General features: G+C 37.9%; 1 protein-coding gene across 2 annotated transcripts in view; it reads left to right on the top strand.

Annotated features, from left to right (window-relative positions):
- Window positions 1-21,064, top strand: part of PPP2R3B (protein phosphatase 2 regulatory subunit B''beta) — a 1,731,184-nt gene that overhangs the window by 1,184,313 nt on the left and 525,807 nt on the right. For both annotated transcript variants that reach the window (XM_044072461.1, XM_044072462.1), the window contains exon 6: window positions 2,078-2,164. In XM_044072461.1, coding sequence (XP_043928396.1) covers window positions 2,078-2,164 — 87 coding nt within the window. The remainder of the gene's footprint in view (window positions 1-2,077; window positions 2,165-21,064) is intronic.

The raw sequence follows: 21,064 nt of genomic DNA on the forward strand, positions 1-21,064 counted from the left end.
AAATGGAAGTATTTCTTCAAGGTTTAGCTCCCTTCCTTAGCAGCTTCCAAGCTTGTATCCCGGAAGGTACTTCCTCATATGTTGTAACTCCCAAGTCCTGTGTAAGGAGCACTGTATGGTCACTGTAGGCATTCTGTAACCATGAAGACCAGACCTTATGTCTTTATTAAACTGTTTATTGATGCCTGTCTAAATATTCACATTCACCTGCAGTCCTTTTCTCAGATACTGAAAAGACAAGAACGCAGCTGGTTCATTCATTCAGTAAATTCTTCCACTTTATGTAAACGAATGATTTGATAATGCTACTTGCTGTGGTTGAAATGGGAGGCTGATAGCCTAACCAGTGTTTCATTTAATACGTATGCATTGTCAAGCTACAAACTCTCTTCATTCCTTGCTTTCAAAATATTGCACAGTTCTTCATAGGCATGTTCCCTTTCTTTTGTCTAGTCCATGTCTCAGTAATTTCTATAATATCAACTTTGCCTGCAACCAGTACTCTTCTTGGCTGGCTTACTTTATTTCTCAGAAAACAAGCACCACTTAATATCTTTTATTTAAACAAAGCTTGCTGAAATAAAATGTGTACAAATCAATAAGAATACACGCACTCATCAGCCATTAATAGCTTTTCTCTAATTGACACTTTTTTATACCACATAATGTCTGATTCTTGACATAAAGTCAAGATTATCTCAGGCTGATTGCCATCTGTTTATATATATTTTGTAGAGGTGTCTTTGAACTACTAAAGTAATGTTATGGTAAGTTGCCCCATTATTCATAGAAAATGGCACAGCATCTCCACTTATCCTGCATCAGTGTGCTGAGTTATGTTGTTGTGCCATTTGGCAATTCACAGTCATGTTCATTCACACAAGAGTAATATCTCTCTCATTACCCAGGAATTTGCTTAAGTAGGAATTGTTCCACTAAACACCTGTTAATAAGATGACACAAACAGTTGTAGCCCCCCCCACACACACACAAGCTTTCATGGACCAACATCCATGGACCCATTCACAGACTGTCTCTCTTGTATACACAGACACACACACACACACCTATTCAAGCACACCACTGCTTACCTCCAATTAACAGTCTGAACAGTGTGAAGCTGTTCCACTTCACCCTCTACAGGTTTCAATCACTGAAATTCATAGGTATGGATTGCAAGATTGCTGTGCACATGTATCCCTTTTGAAGGCTTTATCCTTCTCAAAACTTACATAGTATGGACATCTTTGCATCATGTCCCACTCAAGCCTCTGATTAGGGCAGCATGTTGGAAAGCATACCTGCATAGACCCCACTCACTGACTACTCTATTTACATACAGCATTTGGGAACCTTGCTGCCTAGATGCATACACCAGTTTTTTGTAGGCAGTGAGGGGGAACTACAAATTAAATTGCGACTGTCTTGTGATGTATGCAAAACAACTTGCTCTTGTGTTGCATACTTCACAAACCAACTATAAATACAGGTTTTATTCACAGTTATTTTGTACTGTTTTCTACATACTGTTCAGTGCCTATGAATGGAAAAACTGTTTAACTTGCAGATCATCAGGGCCGTGAATTAATAATTTGTTTTCCCAGCCTGCCCTGTACTTGTGAAATTTGGCTAGTTCTGGGAGCAGATATAAATTATTTTTTTATTTTCACTATCCAAATAGCATAATTGAATAAAGGTTTATATGAAGTGCTGGTGTCATTTTCATATCTGTGAAGATTCTGATGCAGCAACCTTACATTTGAACATAAGTTCAGTAAACATTGTTCAGGCCAGATGGCCAATATATGCAAGATATATTAGAATTTTATTACTAGTGAACAATAGCTTATGGCATGGAATAGTACTTTAAAAGCATTTTATTAAACCATGGTGTATGTAAATTACAGTGAAATAATGTAAGTTTTTATGACTTTAAACATGGCTGCAGTATACCAACATGTTTTTTTAACCACTGCATTCATTATACTGAATTCACCCTGCTTGAATTTGATTTAAATGACAACTTATTCCAGATTTTTAGATATTTTATTATAAATATGTGCCTTTGTTTTTATAGGTAATACAGAGGATATTTTATACAGTAAACAGGTCCTGGTCTGGAAGAATTACTTGCACAGAACTCAGAAAAAGCAACTTTTTACAGGTACATTGTTTAATAACTCGCCTTGCTGTGTAACCAGAACACCGAACTGAAGAAGTGAACTAAAACTCAGACACCTTTGCAAAATTTTGTTTTGTTTGTATGCGTGTAGTAGAAAACAGCATATTTTACCATGAACCCCTATTAATATTCCAAAACATGCACGCTGATTGGCCAGCGTGCACATTGTAAATCGACTTATACTAATGGAAAAAGGTCCGGTTACCCGGACTTTTTCCATTAGTATAAGTCTTTTTTTAAAACACTGTCTCGCTATGTTAAAAGAGTTTAACATAGCGACACAGGTTTAAAAAAAGCAACAGAGATCTCCGTTGCTTTTTTTAAAGCTGTCTCGCTATGTTAAACTCCTTTAACATAGCAACATTAGTAAAAAGCAACGGAGATCTTGCTTTCTCCGTTGCTTTTTAAACCAGTTCGCTATGTTAAATGGGTTTAACATAGAGACAGCATTAAAACAAGCAACGTAGATCTCCGTTGCTTATTTTAAAGCTGTCTCGCTATGTTAAACCCATTTAACATAGCAAAACAGTAAAAAGCAACGGAGATCTTGCTTTCTCCGTTGCTTTTGGCCACAGCTCTGATGTACTGCGTAGGCATGCGCAGTACATCAGAACTGCCGCGGATATCAGACAGCTGCGGAAGGGCAGCAAAGAGGCATTATACAATGCCATTATTTAAGAAAAGTAATTATTTCTTTTCTTAAATAATGTCATAGTATAATAGCAATAACCCACTTCTGGGTGTGGGTAATGCGGGATTTACCCACGGTTGTCTTTGTTTGGTCCACGCCAACCGTGGGTAAATCCCGCATTACCCTGACCCAGGCGTGGGTTATTGCTATAATATGACATTCCAAGGAACAGAAGATGCGTACAGTATTAATGAAATGTGTAATGAAAACTGTGACTGTAATATGAAAACAAGTGTGAATGAGGTACAGAATGTTGAGCTTTATTTATTTTATTTTACATTTGTTGACCAGGATAGTCCGACTGGATATATGTCCATTTTCAGCTGAGGCCCGGGGAGAAAAACTGCACATACCAAAAAAGAGACGGTACATGCATCACTGAGTGATAAACTCAGGCAGACATGTTTAGAAATCTTTATTCCAAGAAGAGTCATGCATGTCCTAAACCAATGACTGCAGTCTTTTCATTTGTCAGCAGTTTGACAGATTTTGTATTATCCGAATGTACAGGAGCTGAAACCTGTAGTGACCTGTATCCGTGTCCCCTGTATTTGAGGATAAGGAACACATTTATCATTTAATTATTTCTTTTCTGCTAGTCTCACTGTATCTAAATCTGCTCTTCCTTGTATTCTTTGCAAGAAGATGCATTTGAAACTGAAAAAAATGTGCAAGCCTTCTAGTCCTAAGTGACTGTATAAGAAATCTTTCATAGAAACAACTGTCTGTAGCAATTGGGTCTTGCCTCTAGCTGCACTGATAATGACTACAGTTCAAGCAGTGTCCTTTTCTTCAAATGGATATCCAAGAGAAGTGGAACATAGGCAGTCCAAGGGATACATTGTATGACACCACCTTGTCATTTCTCTCTCTTAGATTCATGGCATGTAACATATGCTGGCTTCAAAAATCGTCCTTGCTGACCCCAGTGGCACATGAACTGTATGTTTTGTGTGTATACACACACACATACATGTGTGTGTGTGTGTGTGTATATATATATATATATATATATATATATATATATATATATATATAGCCTTCTGTGTAGAGTCTGCATGTCCTCCCCGCGGTTGGGTGGGCATTCGAAAGACATGCGTAAATTGGCGTGCCTTCGTTGAATGTTGAACGTCAAGCTGGCACCTCGGCGTTCGTCAAAATCTACTGCCAATCATTAGTGGACCAGAGTTCCGCTGTGGCGAGCCCTAACCGGGAAAAGCCGAAAGACAACAACATATATCTATACAAACACACACTGCAGCATATGTAAAATTGTTAGAGGATATCAAAACAAAAAAAAAATGTTATACATTTGTATGCTATTTTTTTATTTATTCCACATGCTCCACTGTTGTGAATTGTAATAGTGGAGCATGCTACATAGAAAAGAATGCTGCAAGCAAATACAACTGTAGCACCTAAAGGGAGAAGGTGCTGTATACCTAAACACTCAGTCTGTGGGCTGTCTGCATCTTGCAGCCTGCATATTTTAGGTGGCTATGGTGGAAGGAGCAGCACTGTGCGGTATGACAAGGCAAATATTAAAAAGGCCACTTTTGGAAAGAGCAGCAGCATCATAGTTTTAATCCTGTCAGGAAACCAGAAATGAGCAGTAACCTTTTTTACAGAGCTAATGTAGTACTTTCCTGTGGCTGGCTTGCAACTCTGTATTTGTGTGAAATGGAGACTATAATATGTCACAGCAGTCCATATTTTTTATGTTATTTTATGTTATGAGCAGATATTGGAGATGTATTCAGACAAAAGTAACTATAATTCAAATTATTATTCCTTTTCAGGATTAATATAATTTGTATGAAGTCAGCTGGAGTAATTTAACACTACTTCTGTGAACCATAGTTAAACTACTTTACCATGGTAATTATTTTATTCACAGTCAGACATCCCAGGTGTACACAGTCAACAAAGTGGCAGTAGCTGCTTGGAGGAGGTGTGTGGGTGGTAACTGACCATTTTTGTTGTTTTCTCATTTTAAGCAGTCATTAGTTTGGCCTTTTGGGGGTAGTATGCATTTGTGTGAATTAACTTGGAATACTCTACCTGCTGCTGTTTTTTTGAGAAAAACACAACTACAGCCATTATTCGTATTATATCACAATTAAATATTTGAGGTACACCTCCTCCTCATAATGGCTCTGATTGCCTGGTAAGAGGGTATCTATGGAGTTAAACGAACCTGTTATTGTTCAGTCAGTTTAAATCACATTATCCAGGATTTGTGGGACTAATGTGTATTTCTGTGAAATACATTGGAATGTTTTACTGTGGCTACTGTATGCTTATGTGAAGCTACTTGAAATGCTTACTTTGGCCATTCTTACTTTTGTAACCTCAGTCGTACAACAACTTTAATTTGCATGGTGTAAGCTGGGATGCATTACTGTTGTCTGTTTTTTTTTTTTTTTTTTTTAAATATCAGAGTAAGACATCTGAGCTGTACACAGTCAGTCAATCAGCTATATTTGATTGGTGTGGAGTCTGAGAAAAAGCGACTTACCCTTGTTGGTATTTGATCACTGTTAAACAGTCCCTGATCTGAAGTTTCAGGATCACACAATGTATTGCATTTACTGAAGTCAGTCTAAAACTGTCACAGCTGTGGTTTCTGTTTGCATGTATGTGTGGGAGGCAGTGTTGCATTGTACCTTGTGTATTGAGTTAGACATAATTTCATTCACTTTCCATCACAGTCAAACATCAGCACTGTATGCGCTACGTTTTTGCAGTGGTCTAGGCAGGATGAGTGTGAAAGCAACTGATCATTGACATAATGGCACAGTAAATTAGCCATCTGACAGTGCCTGATTATTCTGTAGAGTTCTTGGCTGTGGCTCCTGCTCATTGAAATCTTTGTCTTCCCTGTCCCTGTGAGGTTTTATGTAGGTGCTCTGGCTTTTCCAGTACCCCAAAGATGTATCATAGTTGAATCAACATTCCACTAATTTGCCTTTAGGTAAACATGCAGTATTCTGTTTTTTGATAAACCTAGCTTGCCACTAAATGTGTGTGAAAAATCAGTACATCTTGTGTGTATGTGGAAAAAAATGTCACAGATTTTTATATATGAACACACACATTATTTGCAAGTATATACCCAACTCTAATGGGGAGTCAGTAAAAAAAATCAGGAAAAAACATTATTTTTCAAAAACAAGGCATGCAATGCATCACAACCTATCTAGAGCCTTTGAGTGTCTGGGGCCCTGTCAGCCTTCTACTTCACAGGCTGTATAAGTGGATTTTGACATAGGCTTACTAGAGTACTCTGTCCTGAGCTCCAACTAGTGTAAAACCAGCCTTGCACAGAAGGCCTGTGCGAGGAGCTGGGGACAGTGTGGTCATTATTTCTTTCACTTTCTTTACAAGTAATCCTCATAGGTATACTCATAAAGTTGGTATAGCTGTGTGAAGACAAACTTTTGTGGCCATTATTTCCCATATTTTCTTCACAAATGTCAGAGGCATGCAACATAGATTAACATATAGTTTTTGTGAAGCCAGGCGATAGTGTGATCATTATTTCTTTAACATTTCTCACAATCAAACCTCACTTAATTAGAACTCAATCAGTTGGTTACCAATGACATGTAGAGTAAGCTTGCTACAATACTGTAGTTAGTGTAATAATTTTTATTTGCTTCTGCACACACGTACCAATGCACACAGCATCTAGTTCATGATGTATTATAGATTTCCTCTTTTTTTTTTTTTTAAAACAAGTTTATTGTTTTTAACATACAAGAAAATATCATAACAATTTTATACAAGTAATTAAAATAGATATGATTATAACATTCAACAAAACAACCAAAGTATTTACAAAGACATCCACTACAATCAGATCAATTAAACTAAAATACCATGTTATTGAAGTTAAGATTTGTTTAACAAGTTTTGTAAATTATCCCATACAATATAATAAGACGTTTTTCTATTAGTTCTTAACTTCACTGTATTCAATTCCATATGGCACACTATATTCATAACATTTTTAAATTCATTGAACGAAGGAGGTGTATCTGAAATCCAATTTCTAGTTATTATTTTTCTAGCCACTGCTAGGATAGACCATAACAAGGGAAGCTTAACCTTTTTAACACTATGAGGTACAGGTGTGTTGAATAATATAAGAGATTTAGAAATAATAAAATTATCTGTAAAAAGAGCCTGCAAAAATTCATTAATTGACTTCCAATATTCTTTCAATTTTATGCAGTCATAAAACATATGAGCCCAGTCTGCATTAATTTCTACATTACATCTTTTACATAGATTATCTTTATTATTTATTTTATTCATCATCAAAGGTGTATAAAAGGATCTATGTAAAAATTTCCATGTAAAAAGTCTCGAGACAATGGAAGACGTAGTTTTATAGGCAGATTCCAATATATATTGTTTATCTTGTTGATTTGGTGGATCACCATTAATGGAAATGAAATAATTCCAGTAGGTATCTACACTGTAAAAAGTTTCTTGTCTAATAATTTTATGTATGTATGAAAGCTTACCTTTATCAGAAACTTTGTTGTAAATTTGATATCAAGTAATCAATCAATGCTGGGACAGATTCTTTAACTGTTATAGATATTAGATCTATTTTATCAATGAGATATTGTCTAATGGTCTGAACCTCTAACCAGCAAGTTTCTCTTAGATCAAATTATTGTTTTAAGAAATCTAGATTTTTAACTTTATTATCAGATATCAACTGATACCAGTTCTTTAGATCATTATCTGTAGTTAAATGAGTTCCTTCAGAAGTGGATGACAGAAGCATACCCCGAGTATACATTATAGGGAATATAATAAAATTCCATTCTTTATATTTAGGATGCATGAATATAAAGTTACGATAGGTAATAATAATGTTTAATGGGTAACTAACTATATGTTTAGGTGTAATAGGTGAGGTACAAAATTCTTTTAGTAACCATAACATGGAGTTATTTACAATCATATTTTTATGTGTTAAAGAGATTTTCATGAAGTGAATACTAATTATCTCCCAGTAATCTTTCCATTTTGCAACATATGACTGATCTATTAATAAAGTAATAACTTTTATAATAGAAGAGATAGTATATAAATTGAAGTCTGGAAAAGAAATACCCCCTTGAGACCAACTATTAGTATGTTTCTTTAAAGCAATCCTAGGTCTATTAGGTGCCCATAGGAAATTTAACATTAGTGTATTCAATTTCTTGATAATTATTTTTGTAGGTGGAAGTATTATTGATTGTATTAAGTATAATATCTTGGGGAAAATTATCATTTTAATAATTGTAAGTCTCTCTTCCATAGTAAAAAACATATTATTCCAGGTATTAAAGAGATTTTGTATATTAAGAAGACAGGCATTATAATTATTATGTATAATAGATTTAATATCTTTAGATAATATTATACCTAAGTAAGTTATCTGACCTGAATTGAGTACATATTTAGTAAAATCATTAATGAGAACATTTTTTCGTGTATATATAGGTAGTATTTTAGTTTTTTCTTCATTGAATATTAAACCAGAAATACTTTTAAAATTTATCATTTTATCAAACAGAGACTGCATAGAAGAATTAGATCCTGCTGATGTAATTAGAACATCATCTGCAAAGAGTTGAATTTTAGATATTGTATTTTCATCTATTTCAAATCCCTCTATGTCAGTACTGTTTCTGATCAAATTAGCCCAAGGCTCCATTATTAAAGTGAATAATAGTGGAGAGAGTGGACACCCTTTTGTACCTTTAAAAATTGGTATTTTTTGTGAGACATATGTTCCTATCTCAATATAAGCCAATGTTCCTCTGTATAAATGTTCAATTAGATTTACAAATGCTTCTGAGAAGTTTGTGCACTTCAGTAGGGTAAACAGGTAGTCCCAACTTACTGAATCAAATGCTGAGCTTATATCAAGACTAATAAGAGTTAAATCTTTCTTTTTCCTATTTGCAAAATCAATTAATGTTAGAGTTCTCCTTATATTATCAAAAGTATTTCTATTTACAATGAAGCCTGTCTGATCTATATCTATGATGCCAGGGATGATTGTCTTCAATCTATCAGCAAAAATACTCATAAACATTTTATAATCAACATTAAGTAATGAGATGGGTCGATAAGAAGTACATCTAGTTGGATCTTTATTAGGTTTTAAGATTGGCGAAATAAATGTATATTGCCAAGATGGGGGGTTATTAATTCATTTTGGGCCAAAATAAAAACCTTATGTATTAATGAGTATGTACTTTTAGAAAGGATTTTATATATCTCTGGTATAATACCATCATTACCTGATGCTTTGTTTGATTTAAGCTTGTTTATTTGTGTAACAACCTCTGTATATGAAATACTTTTATCCAATAGTTTAATCTGTTGTTTATTAAGTTTTTTATTCATGTTTGTGGTTATAAATTCCCTTATTTTATCTTTAGGTTCCATGTTTATGTTATTATGATTAATTTTGTGAAAGTGATTTCTAAATTCATCTAGTATTTCTGGTAGACTAGAAACATTCTTCTTTTTCCTTAGAGAAAAGATTTCTTTGATATGATTTTGCTTATTTAACCTTTTGTTTTGTTTTTAAGTCTATGTAAGTATTTGGGGCTTATTGAGTAAGACAAAAACTTATATTTCTCTAAAGTTATTTTAACTTTATGAGTTAAAACTTCTTTGTATTTCTCATTTAGTTTGTTTATTTCTTCAATGACGTTCTTATCCATAATATTTTCTTTATTATTATGTTTATAAGAATCTAGTTTACTTTGAATATCTAACAATTCCTTATCCCAAGATTTCCTTTTATTATTATACCATCTGATACTTTGTCCATATAGATATGATTTTAAAGCATCCCAAACATAAACAATGGAGACTTCAGGAGTATTATTTATATCTAGAAAATGTACTTCTGAAAGTATATATTCTTTATAGTCTTTTAATTGAGTTAAGTATGCTGGTATCCTTTTGATCTGAACATTGTGAGTATTTTTTATCATGAACTCAAAAACAATTGAATTATGATCAGATATAGGACATGAAATGATTTTAGAGTTAATTAATTCTGTTACCATCTGGTTAGAAATAAAGACTCTATTTTTGAATAAGTTTTGTATCTGTTAGAAAAAAATTTATATGGTAATGATTTTGAATCTATCTGATTATTAATATCATTTAAATAAGAATTAGCAAAATCCTTTAAATGTTTTGCATTAGATGTAATTTTCCTTTTTCCTATAGTGGTAGTGTCATTTTCATGTAATATACAGTTAGTCACCAGCTAAAATAATATCTCCTATAGAGAGGGATATGATCTTATCAAGATGGTATTTCACTGTATTAATACCAATTCCAGGTATCCAATATATATTGATTAATGTATAAGTCTTCCCATTAATTTGTATTGTAACCATACAAAACATTCTTTTATCATCTTGATAAGACTTAATAGTTTTAGGAATGGGCATACTTTTATTCCATAAAATACCCACTCCTCTTTTTTTCTGAGTGTGCTCTGAACTAACCAATACTGTATATTTGTTTGTGGCTAGTTTATCAATATCTTTTTTCAAGAGATGTGTTTCTTGTAGGAAGACTAGGTTGGCCTTATGTAAATTAATGTATCTTATTAGGCTTGCCCTTTTACATGGATTATTCAGTCCATTAATGTTTAAAGAAATTCCTTTTAGAGAAGTCATTTGGCAATTTTAAAACATAGAAAACTTATGATTAAAATAACAATTAACAAAATAAATAATGTTATACCTCCTCCTTTAGGTGTACCTTTAGATATAGCTGTATTTATTGAGTCTCTTATGGGATTTTGTATAAGATTTAATTTTGTTTGTAGTGACAATGAGCTTACAAAGTGTATTGTGGATGTCAGAACTATATACATACAACAGTGAACAAGAAAAAATAATGTAAGGATTAAACCTTGCACCCAGCCTGGAGTTAAAAACTCCAACTTAGAGTAGTACATACTACTCAAGTTAACCCCCTACCCTAAGCAGCAGTACCTCAGCTGCCACCTTATCAATTTAATACTTGTTATATTTGACTTAAATTAACAACTTTCAATTAGATTATCTGGTAAGACAAAACTACACATTTGATAAAACAGCATCATATATACTAAGAGAAACCCTTTTTTTAAAAAAAAACTATTCATACTACTATATACTACATTACATTTATATTCAAATAGCATTCAAATAAACTTGATATTAGGAACCAAGAAGAGAGAGAGAAATAAAAGACGAGAGAGAGTGAAAAAAAAAGAAAGGAAGGGCATATCTACACATTAATTTATTCAAAGTTTATAAAAATAAGTTCTAATGTTCAATTAAATCAATAACTTTGGCTAATATGGTTCATACATTACATATATTAAGATGTATCTATATTCTGTCATGTAAATGCAGTTAACTTCCAAAAGACTTTAAATTACTTGTATCAGAGCTTTTTTCTTATTCTTATTATTGTCAGTAGAATAAAATATTATATTTATAGGTATTGCTATAAATCATACTGCATAGTTAGGCAAGTTCTCAAAAACACTTGCTTTATTGTGAAGAAAGCCATCTGTATTTTGTATATCTAAGCTGCTGCTTTAAAATGTCAGATGACAGCTTCTTCCAGAATAGAGTCATAAAGTTATTTATGCTTGTCAATCATATAAATCAAATGAATCATAGCAGTGTATATGTTTAAATCATAAGTTTTTTACATACATTAATATGCTGCAGTCAAGTAAACTTTCAAAAACACTTGTATAAATGTTTCACTTTCTATGCCTTCTAAAAAATTACATTTGCTTACTATGAGAAACTGCATCATTTAAAATCATTATAACTTACATATTTTATAAATTATAACATAAATAACTAAGTAATTATATAAAATAACTCACATTTAAATGATAAAGAGTTCATTTTCCATCGCAGAGTCGCATTTGCAGCAGTTCTACTTCCTGGTTGAGTGTTCTTCATGAATCTGCAATGTGTCAGTGTGAATTCTGGGGTCAAAGTTCAAATTGACTGCTTTCAGCTTCTCTGCGTGAGTTCTGAGTGTTGAAGCTTTTAAAACAACTCGAGGACACTGTTCACGAGGTAATCCACATCCCAAATTGTCTCCCTTAAGATTTTGGCGGGAATTTCGTTAAAAACAAGTGACTGACATTCATTTAGCAGTATAAGTGAAGCTAAACATAGCAAAACCTTCGCGAAGTATTTTACAAGTTATTACAGCCTCTATGAAAGTGAAACTAAGCCCAAAGTTATTAATATGTGATAAAACAGATTATTTTTGCCCCAATTCAATTTTTATACAAATCTTATTATTTACTGTACCTGAATGATCAAAAGAATGTCAATATATTAATATGAAAGAGAATAAAGAAAAAGAGAAAGTAGGGAATAAGAGAACAAAGCAAAGATAAAAAAAATGTAAAAGGAAGCTATAAAAAGTATTTACAGTGAAATATTACTTGCTGTTTATATTAATAAAGGTGAAAATGAAACATACTATTTACTATTATTTAGTTCTAATTATTATTAATTAAAGCATGACATATTATTTGTGAATAAGCATAAGCAATATAATCAAGAAAGTATAATTAGCAATAGCATTTAAACAGCATATAAACTTTTTACAAGGAATAAATAAATTATCATTCCATTTATCATATTCTCATCACATTTCTCTCTCTGCCCTCCCCCACCCCCTACCCACTGCAAAATCTAAATAGAATGTTATTGTTTAAAATAAATAAAAAAAAAGAAGAGAAGAGAGAAGGAAAAAAAAATGTATCAAGTTACTGACCTTAATTCTCTTTGTCAGAAAGAGAAACATACTGAATGATAGCTTGTTATTAGTTCCTCAGATATTTTGATTGATTATGAAACAAAACAGCTCTTTGTACACAGAAAATAACTTTGATTAAATCTTTTTCAGAATATTTGTGGCTTTCTGAAAATGCAGAAACTATATTTAAAAAGATTAATAATGAAGAAAATTAAAATGAGAAAAAAAAAAAACAGGTCATTTGTTTTTTAGTCTCTTCTTCTTCTCTGAAGTCTTCCACGAAGTTTCAGTTGCCAACTTCTTTAATGAAGGACTAGCCCATTCCATTTCCTCCATTTTATCCAGAATCTTATTTTTTTTTGATAAACAGCAATGCAGAGTCTAAGTCATCAAAAATTTTAGGACCATCAGGAAGGAAGATTTTTAGCTCCTTTATTAATGGCAGAAAGACTTTTCTTTTATTTATTACCATGGAAGAATAGTCATTATCAAAACGCACAGTTGTCTCATTAATTTTAACAGGAGCTTTAGCCCAAGCAGATTTAAATAGATTTCCTCTTGACTATTTGGGGCAGTAGGGTTAAAGAGGCAGGTTGCGTATGCACGTCTGGCACTATCAAGTTGAAATGTGTTATTGTCCTCTGTTTTTCATTTTCATCCCACACTGTTATCAGAGTGGTATATAGAAGGTGGCTGGATTTTAAGGGTAGGAGTGAAGGAGACAAGTTGTGCTTGTGAATGACAGCAGAAAGTGGAATATATGACTATGACCATTTGGGTCTATATTAAATCAGTAAACGCTTAAAAAAGGGAATGCTGATTTATCGACCCCCATGTAAGCAAAGGCTTACAATCCCAAACACTTAGAACCGCTGTTCCACAAAAGAAAAAGAAAAAAAACTTTAAAACATTACATGAAGTGGGGGGCTTTGGCCCCCCCCCACACCCCCTACTTAAATATACCAACTCCAAGATCGCACTACAGTGGCGAAAACGGCAAAGTAATAGAGCGGCCAAGCAATTTCTTTCCCAGGGAAAGAAATTGCTTATTTGCCATTTTGCTATTTTGCCATTTTGTGCTTTCACGTTTGATCAAGACGCATTCCAAAGAATGCGTCTTCGATCATGTAATAGGAACCCGACCATTTACACCTTTGCTTTCATCCCAGTCTGTCATCAAAGGAATACACAGAAGGTGACTTCCTTATTTTGGGTGTGGGGTTAGGTGGCAGGCACTATTTCCACAAATGATTTGTGTATCCTGCCAACCATTTGTATTCTTTGTTTAATGGGAATTACTGTTTTGTCAGCTTTGACTGCTAAGCTTTTGACACAACTCATTACTTCCTTCAAAGAAGAAAAATAAGACTGAATTTATTTCTTTAGTCATGATGTTTGTTTATGCCATCATTATATCAAAAGGCTGTGAAAAAAAATATAAAATGCACTTCAGAACATCTAGAATCCTTTGGCATGTCTAAGCCTAGCATCTCCCAGAGCTCAGGCTTAATTTGACTGTTTCCTCCACAGTTGTGGCTGTTTAACTAGTGTGGATGTAGAAAACAAATAAGTAAATAATCTGGGTGATATTAGGAGGTGAGGATTCAGGTAAAATAGGAGGGACACGGCAGGGCAGGGAGGAGACCCACAGAATCAGTTGCTTAGATTACATTTCATCTACAGCTGGCCTGAGTATGGGGGGGGGGGGCACCACTGATGTGGAAGGGCATAGCAGTGCAGGACCTTGAGTGTAATTAAAAAAAAAAAACTAGTACACATCTGATTGTTTTCTTTTTTACATAATTGTTTTTTTAAACAGTGAGTAGGGTTTGTGACTGTTGACTGACTAGCTGATTTGATTTGCATTTGGTTTTAAGGCAAATAAAACTACATAATGCCACTGAGTTTGAAGTTGATCGATTGCAACAGAGAACCTTATCAGGCTGAGTAAGTATGGTTTGATCTCTGTCTCATTCAGCAAATCTTCATTTCTCTCTAACTGTAATTCATAAAGCTGCAAGCCTGAATTTTTGTGGTATTTGTGCATTTGTGTATAGCTGTTTTACCTTGAGCGGCTTCATTTCACTGTGCTTTCTCCATTAGTAGCAGATGTGAAATTGTTCGATCTCGCCGTTTGTTCTTACACACGGGTTCGAGCCGATATTCGGCTCTGAGTTGGCCACATCACCAGCTTCGCATCTTCGAGAAAGCTCGAGGCACAGTGCTATCCCATGATCCTCCGGTGTCAACCCCCAGATCTAGTTTGCCGCTAGCAGCAGATCGCATACTGAGAGGCTCGGGCCAGTATATTTTCATTATATTTCATCTTTTTCGAAGTTGTAGTTTAGAATTAGTGCTTAAAGTAGTTTTATAAGCAGTATATAGTAGTGTAGAGAGTGTTAGTTAACAGAGTGTGTTTTTTCTCTTGGATAAAAATAGTCTAGTATTTACTTAAAGGCCTTGGATTTTTCTGTCAGGATTGACAGTAATTTTTATATGTTGTTGTAGTTTTTTGCCTTAACTTTTTCCCTTTTTTCCATTATAACATAGATAGTGTTAAAACTGTTTGTCTATTAGTATTATATATATATATATATATATATATATATATATATATATATATATATATATATATATATAGTGTGTGTTCCTATATATTAGTGTGCTGTGTTTTTTGCTATATATTTTTTCATAACTTTACAGTTAAAAATGTCTGAGAAAGCCAAATCAAGCTTCAAGAGATGTCAGTGTGGACAAAAGATGTCCATTACTGATAACCATTCCTCCTGCGTCTACTGTCTTGGCCCTCTCCACTTGCAGGAAGACTGCTCCATATGTCATTCCTTCAGTGGGAGGGTCATGCTGGAAAGACGTAGGAAGTTGGTTGATAGAGGGTTGCTTAAACCCGAATTTCAAGAGGCCCTGGACAAGACCGAACAAGTGTCCAAGTCTTTGAAGGGGTCGAAGTCTTCAAGAGTGTCGGAGCCTAAGTCCTCTGCTCCGAGCACCTCTTTCCAGATTCGGACGCCGGTTCCAAAGGCCTCTGGGTCGGGCGTTGAGTCCTTGTCTCTGATCGAGACTACCGTGTTGGAGCCGGTATCGGAATTACCACCGCCTTCAATCCTTCGCTCGGTGACGGCTTCGGCCCCTTCGACCCATTCTTTGAGGCCACTTTCCGATTCCGACATCGACCGAGTGGTACAGAAGCTATTGGAGAACTCGGCTCTGTCCAAACTCATCGAAGTTTCATCCCAGTTGGTATCGAAACTCGAGACCCTTCCTACCCCTTCGACCAATCCTCCTCAGAGACCTCTCGAGTCGTTGGAGCCAGAAATCGAAGAGCCGATGAGTGTAGAGCCCTCGGTGCCGAAGCCTCCAGTTGTGCTATCGACACCTTTAACCTCGACACCCTCGGAGCCAGCCGGGGGAATCTCGGAGCCGACGGTCTTTCCTTGGTTCCATGGGGGGCAGTCGAACCGAACTTTCGGTTCTGACTCTTCCCCTCGGAGCCTTGGCTCAGATCAGTTTGGTTCCGTCCTCAGGGTCGGAGCCCGTGGCTCCGATTCCCGGGAGGCTATTGGCTTCTTCGGAACCGATGGGGTCATCGGACCGGGGCACCGGTGCCTTCGACATCATGAGGAAGGTCTTGTCTGAACAGACACTTACATCATCGACATCTTCTCCTTCCCCAAAGGGTCCGTGTTCTGCTTCTGTACCTTCAGTCCCTGCTAAGCGTCAAGACCCAGTGCCTCAGCAACCCCAGAGGGCGCCCCTACTTCCTCGGAGGCATCCCCAGAAGCCCCCTCTGAGGATGTACCGAGGAAAAGTTTGTGCAAGAGGAGGCACATAGATTCCCCACAGGAATCTCTAACATCGGATACTGATTTGGATGAAGCAGAAGGGTCCCCACGGTCCCCCTCTGAAGATGTCTCTTTTGCTGAGATTTTAGAAATCTTGAAACAGAGGGGAGATTGGCAATCCCTTTCCCCTTCTGCAGACGAATCGGTACTGCTGAAGGCATTTGGGGCTCAACCTTCTACCTCCTGGGTGACCCCTCCGTTTGATGAGCTTATGGATCTCATAGCCCGTAGAGCTTGGGAATCACCTGATACAGTGGAACCAGTCCCCCGTAGACCTAACAAATACATCACGGCCCCTCAAGACAAGAGTTACCTTACAAAAGGAGTTCCCGTGGATACTATGGTGGTGGCGGCAGCCACTAAAAAGGAAATGTCTGAATCATTCTCCTCTGTCCATCCTCCTAATAAGGATTCTAGGACGATGGACAGGTATGGGAACCGCGTATTTAGTTTTGCAACTTTCTCCATGAGATCGCTCAACTACCTTACGCGTTTCACGCGTCTACAGAGAGATCTCCTTAAGGAACTCAGAGATACTCTCCAGGGTAACACAGATGCTGCTGTCGCCGAAAAAGTGACAGCACAGCTTAATACCCTCAACTCCATAGTGAACTCGTCCATGAGGCTTATTTCATACGCAGCCGAAGGATCGAGTAGGGCGTCAGCTTCAGCGATTGCTCTGAGGAGGCAATCCTGGTTGCGCCTATGCTCCTTTGCGGAATCTTTCAAGTCTTCCTTTACAAACGCCCCCTTTGATGGTGCTTCCTTGTTTGGCCCCAAAGTAAAGGAGACCCTCACTAGGTGCGAGCAAGAAGGGAAGACCCTGTCTGCCGTAGGGGTCCATTTTTCCACCCCATCTAGACCATACCCCAAAGGGAATAGAGGTGGAAAAATGTGGTTCCGAAAGACTCTGGGATCATTTCAGCCCACTCAGAGTGATACCCCCTCCAGAGGCGGAGGAGGGGCAAGAAATTGAAGACGCCGCCCAGGTGGCAGAGGGGGTCTGCAAAATCAGGGTGACTGAGAGACCTTCTCTGGGAAGCCCTTCCAGCACTCCTGAGTGCAGACCCGACTGTCCTCCTCTGGAGGCAGTTGGGGGTTGCTTAGCTTTATACCCGGAGGCCTGGCTAAATCTAACATTAGATTCCTGGGTAAAAAGCATAGTTACCAGAGGCTACAATATTCCCTGTATAAAAACACCACCTGCCCCCAAAAAGCTCCCAAATGTTCCACCCAGTCTGCGAGACCAGGCAGTCATAGAGATAGAATGGCTGCTCGAAATCATCCAAACAGTCCCGGCGGACCAAATAGGATCCAGAACTTACTCAAGGTTCTTTTTAGTTCCAAAGAAAGCAGGGGACTGGAGACCGATTTTAGATCTCAGCAAACTCAACACCTTCGTGGAGAAGGCAAAGTTCCGGATGGTCACGCTTCAGTCGATACTTCCTTTCCTACAGGAGGGCGACTGGATGTGCTCTATAGATCTCAAGGACGCGTACTACCATATCAAGATGGCCAGAGCGTCCAGAGATCATCTGCGCTTCCGGCTGGGAGCCAGTCACTACCAGTTTCGTGCTCTGCCCTTTGGCCTCACCACAGCCTCCAGGGTGTTCACCAAATGCATGGCAGTAGTAGCGTCTCACTTGAGACAGATGGGATTCTGGGTGTTTCCTTACCTAGACGACTGGCTCCTCTCTGCCACCACCGAGTATAGCCTTGTGCAAGCCAGGGATTACACCATCAACCTTTGTTCCTCTCTAGGCATAACAATCAATTTTGGAAAGTCTGCACTATCGCCCTCACAGTGTATCTCATTTATAGGGGCAGATTTGTACACTTCCCTGGCTCGAGTCAATCTTCCCCCATTAAGGGTATCAGCCCTCAGAACTCAAATTACTATCCTTCTTCAGAGCAGGAAAGTCCCTGCACGACAAATCTTACGAGTCCTAGGAATGATGGCAGCTGCCCTTATTGTAGTTCCCCTAGGCAGAATGCATATGAGGATTCTTCAGTGGATGCTCTTCGCCCAGTGGTCATACTGACAGCTCCCACTGTCTCACCAGATCCTAATCACAGACTCTTGCAAATGAGACCTTCTTTGGTGGATGCACAGTCAGGATCTAATAACAGGCCGACCGTTCGTATTATTCAGTCCTACAGCGACTGTAACCACGGACGCTTCCCTGATAGGGTGTGGGGGGGGCTTTTTCAGGGAAGAACAGTCCAAGGTCAATGGTCCAACTTGGAATACAATCTGCACATCAATGTCCTAGAGCTGAGGGCAGTGTTTCTAGCATTGCAGCACTTTCACAAGTCCTTGCCTCTGGGAACTGTGATAGTTCAGACAGACAACATGTCAGTAGTCTGGTACATAAACAAACAAGGGGGAACCAGGTCCTATCCATTGTGCAGAGAGGCCCTCAGGATTTGGCAATGGGCTGTGTCCACCGGACGCTTTCTGATAGCAATGCACATCCCGGGGACATCCAATGTGATTGCGGACAGGTTGAGCAGAGCCATCCTGTTGCCCCACGAGTGGTCCCTCAAACCTCAAGTAGCGGAAATGATTTCCCGCAGATGGGGCCAGCCTTGCTGCAACCTATTTGCATCCCCATTGAATGTCAAATGCAGAAGCTAGTTTGCCCTACTACCCCCTCCGGGGGGGCGCTCTTAGGGATGCACTGGTACACGATTGGCCCCCGGGTCTCCTTTATGCCTTTCCTCCTATCCCGTTAATCCCCAGATTCTTGCAGAAAGCCAAACGTCTGGAAAGGACCATAATTTTGATAGCCCCAATCTGGCCTCGACAAATCTGGTTTCCCTTTCTTCAAACTCATCAGGTGAACGAACCGTGGATTCTGGACCCAGTGCCAGACCTGTTGACGCACTCGTCGGGAGTTCCCCACACATCTCTCAAGTCCCTCAAACTGACAGCTTGGCTGCTCCGCTTCCCGTCTTAGCCAGGTCAAACTTACTGTCCCCTGCAGTTCAGCAGATCATTGCATCTTCCCATAAGCCATCCATGAGGAAGTTATACAATAGCAAATGGAAGCGTTTTGTGTACTGGGCCTCACAACAGGGTATAGATCCATCAGGGGCTCCAGTACACAATATATTAGAGTTTCTTTCCACACTCTTTCAGGAAGGAGCTTCCACTTCCACGCTAAAGGTACAACTGGCGGCTATATCCAATTTTTATGTTGGTCTAGGAGATAATTCTCTCATGTCTCACAGACTTTGCAAAGCCTTTATGAAAGGTACCTTTCACCTACATCCTCCTTTTCGTGATCCAGTCACCCCGTGGAATCTTAACCTGATGTTATCACGGCTCATGCTGCCCCCATTCGAACCAGCCGCCACAACTCTTCTCAAATTTTTATCATGGAAGACTCTCTTTCTGGTTGCCATCACTTCCACTCGGAGAGTTTCGGAGTTGCAGGCTTTGTCTGTCCGGCCCCCATACATGATTTTTCACCCAGACAGAGTTACATTGCGCACCAATCCATCCTTCCTTCCAAAGATTTGTTCAGTTCAAAACAATCAATCCACCTTCTTTAAAAGTCACTCTAATAAGCTGGAATACATGCTGCACAAGTTGGATGTCCACAGGCAGCTAAGATTTTACTTAGGACTAAGGAATACAGAAAATCAGACCAACTTTTTGTATCTTATGCTGATCACAAAAAGGGACAAGCGATAACGAAAGTTACTTTATCCAAATGGCTATCGGATTGTATAAATTTCGTATATGCAGAATCAAAACAACAGCTCCCCTGTAATCCTAGAGCTCATTCTACGAGGGCAGTTGCTACTTCCTTGGCCCATGCTGCTCGCTTACCATTGGATACCATTTGTGCGGCGGCAACCTGGGCGAAACCACATACTTATATCACCCACTACAAATTAGATAAAAACTCCAGAGACAGGGCTACATTTGGTTCCACTGTTCTCAGGAATGTTCTCCCTTGAGACACCCAGGATAAAGGAGCTAGGGACGCTACCCGTGTGTAAGAACAAACGGCGAGATCGAACAATTTCACATAAAGAAGTTATGTTCTTACCATAACGTTCCATGTGAATTGTTCATCTCGCCTTTGTTTTGCATTCCCCCCTCCATCCCCCATCCTGTGGTCTAGGAGAACGGGCATGTCTTGAGCTGAGTTCGGTCTTCTCTACATGTGGGTGTTCTTGAGCTTCCTACTGTACTTCAGGTATGGCATCTTTTCCTCCTCTACTTTATGATCCAGTATTAGACAGTGTAGTTGCTTTTCTGTGCGCTAGGGTGCAGAAACTAGTAGGGTTCTTCGAGTGTTAGCAAACTAGATCTGAGGGTTGACACCAGAGTATCATGGGATAGCACTGTACCTCGAGCTTTCTCGAAGATGCAAAGCTGGTGATGTGGCCGACTCGGAGCCGAACCTCAGCTCCGAACCCGTGTGTAAGAACAAAGGCGAGATGAACAATTCACATGGAACGTTATGGTAAGAACATAACTTCTTTTTATAC

This window comes from Protopterus annectens, chromosome 5.part0 (assembly GCF_019279795.1).
Source record: "Protopterus annectens isolate FY-2018-M chromosome 5.part0, PAN1.0, whole genome shotgun sequence".
Taxonomy (NCBI): Eukaryota; Metazoa; Chordata; order Ceratodontiformes; family Protopteridae; genus Protopterus; species Protopterus annectens.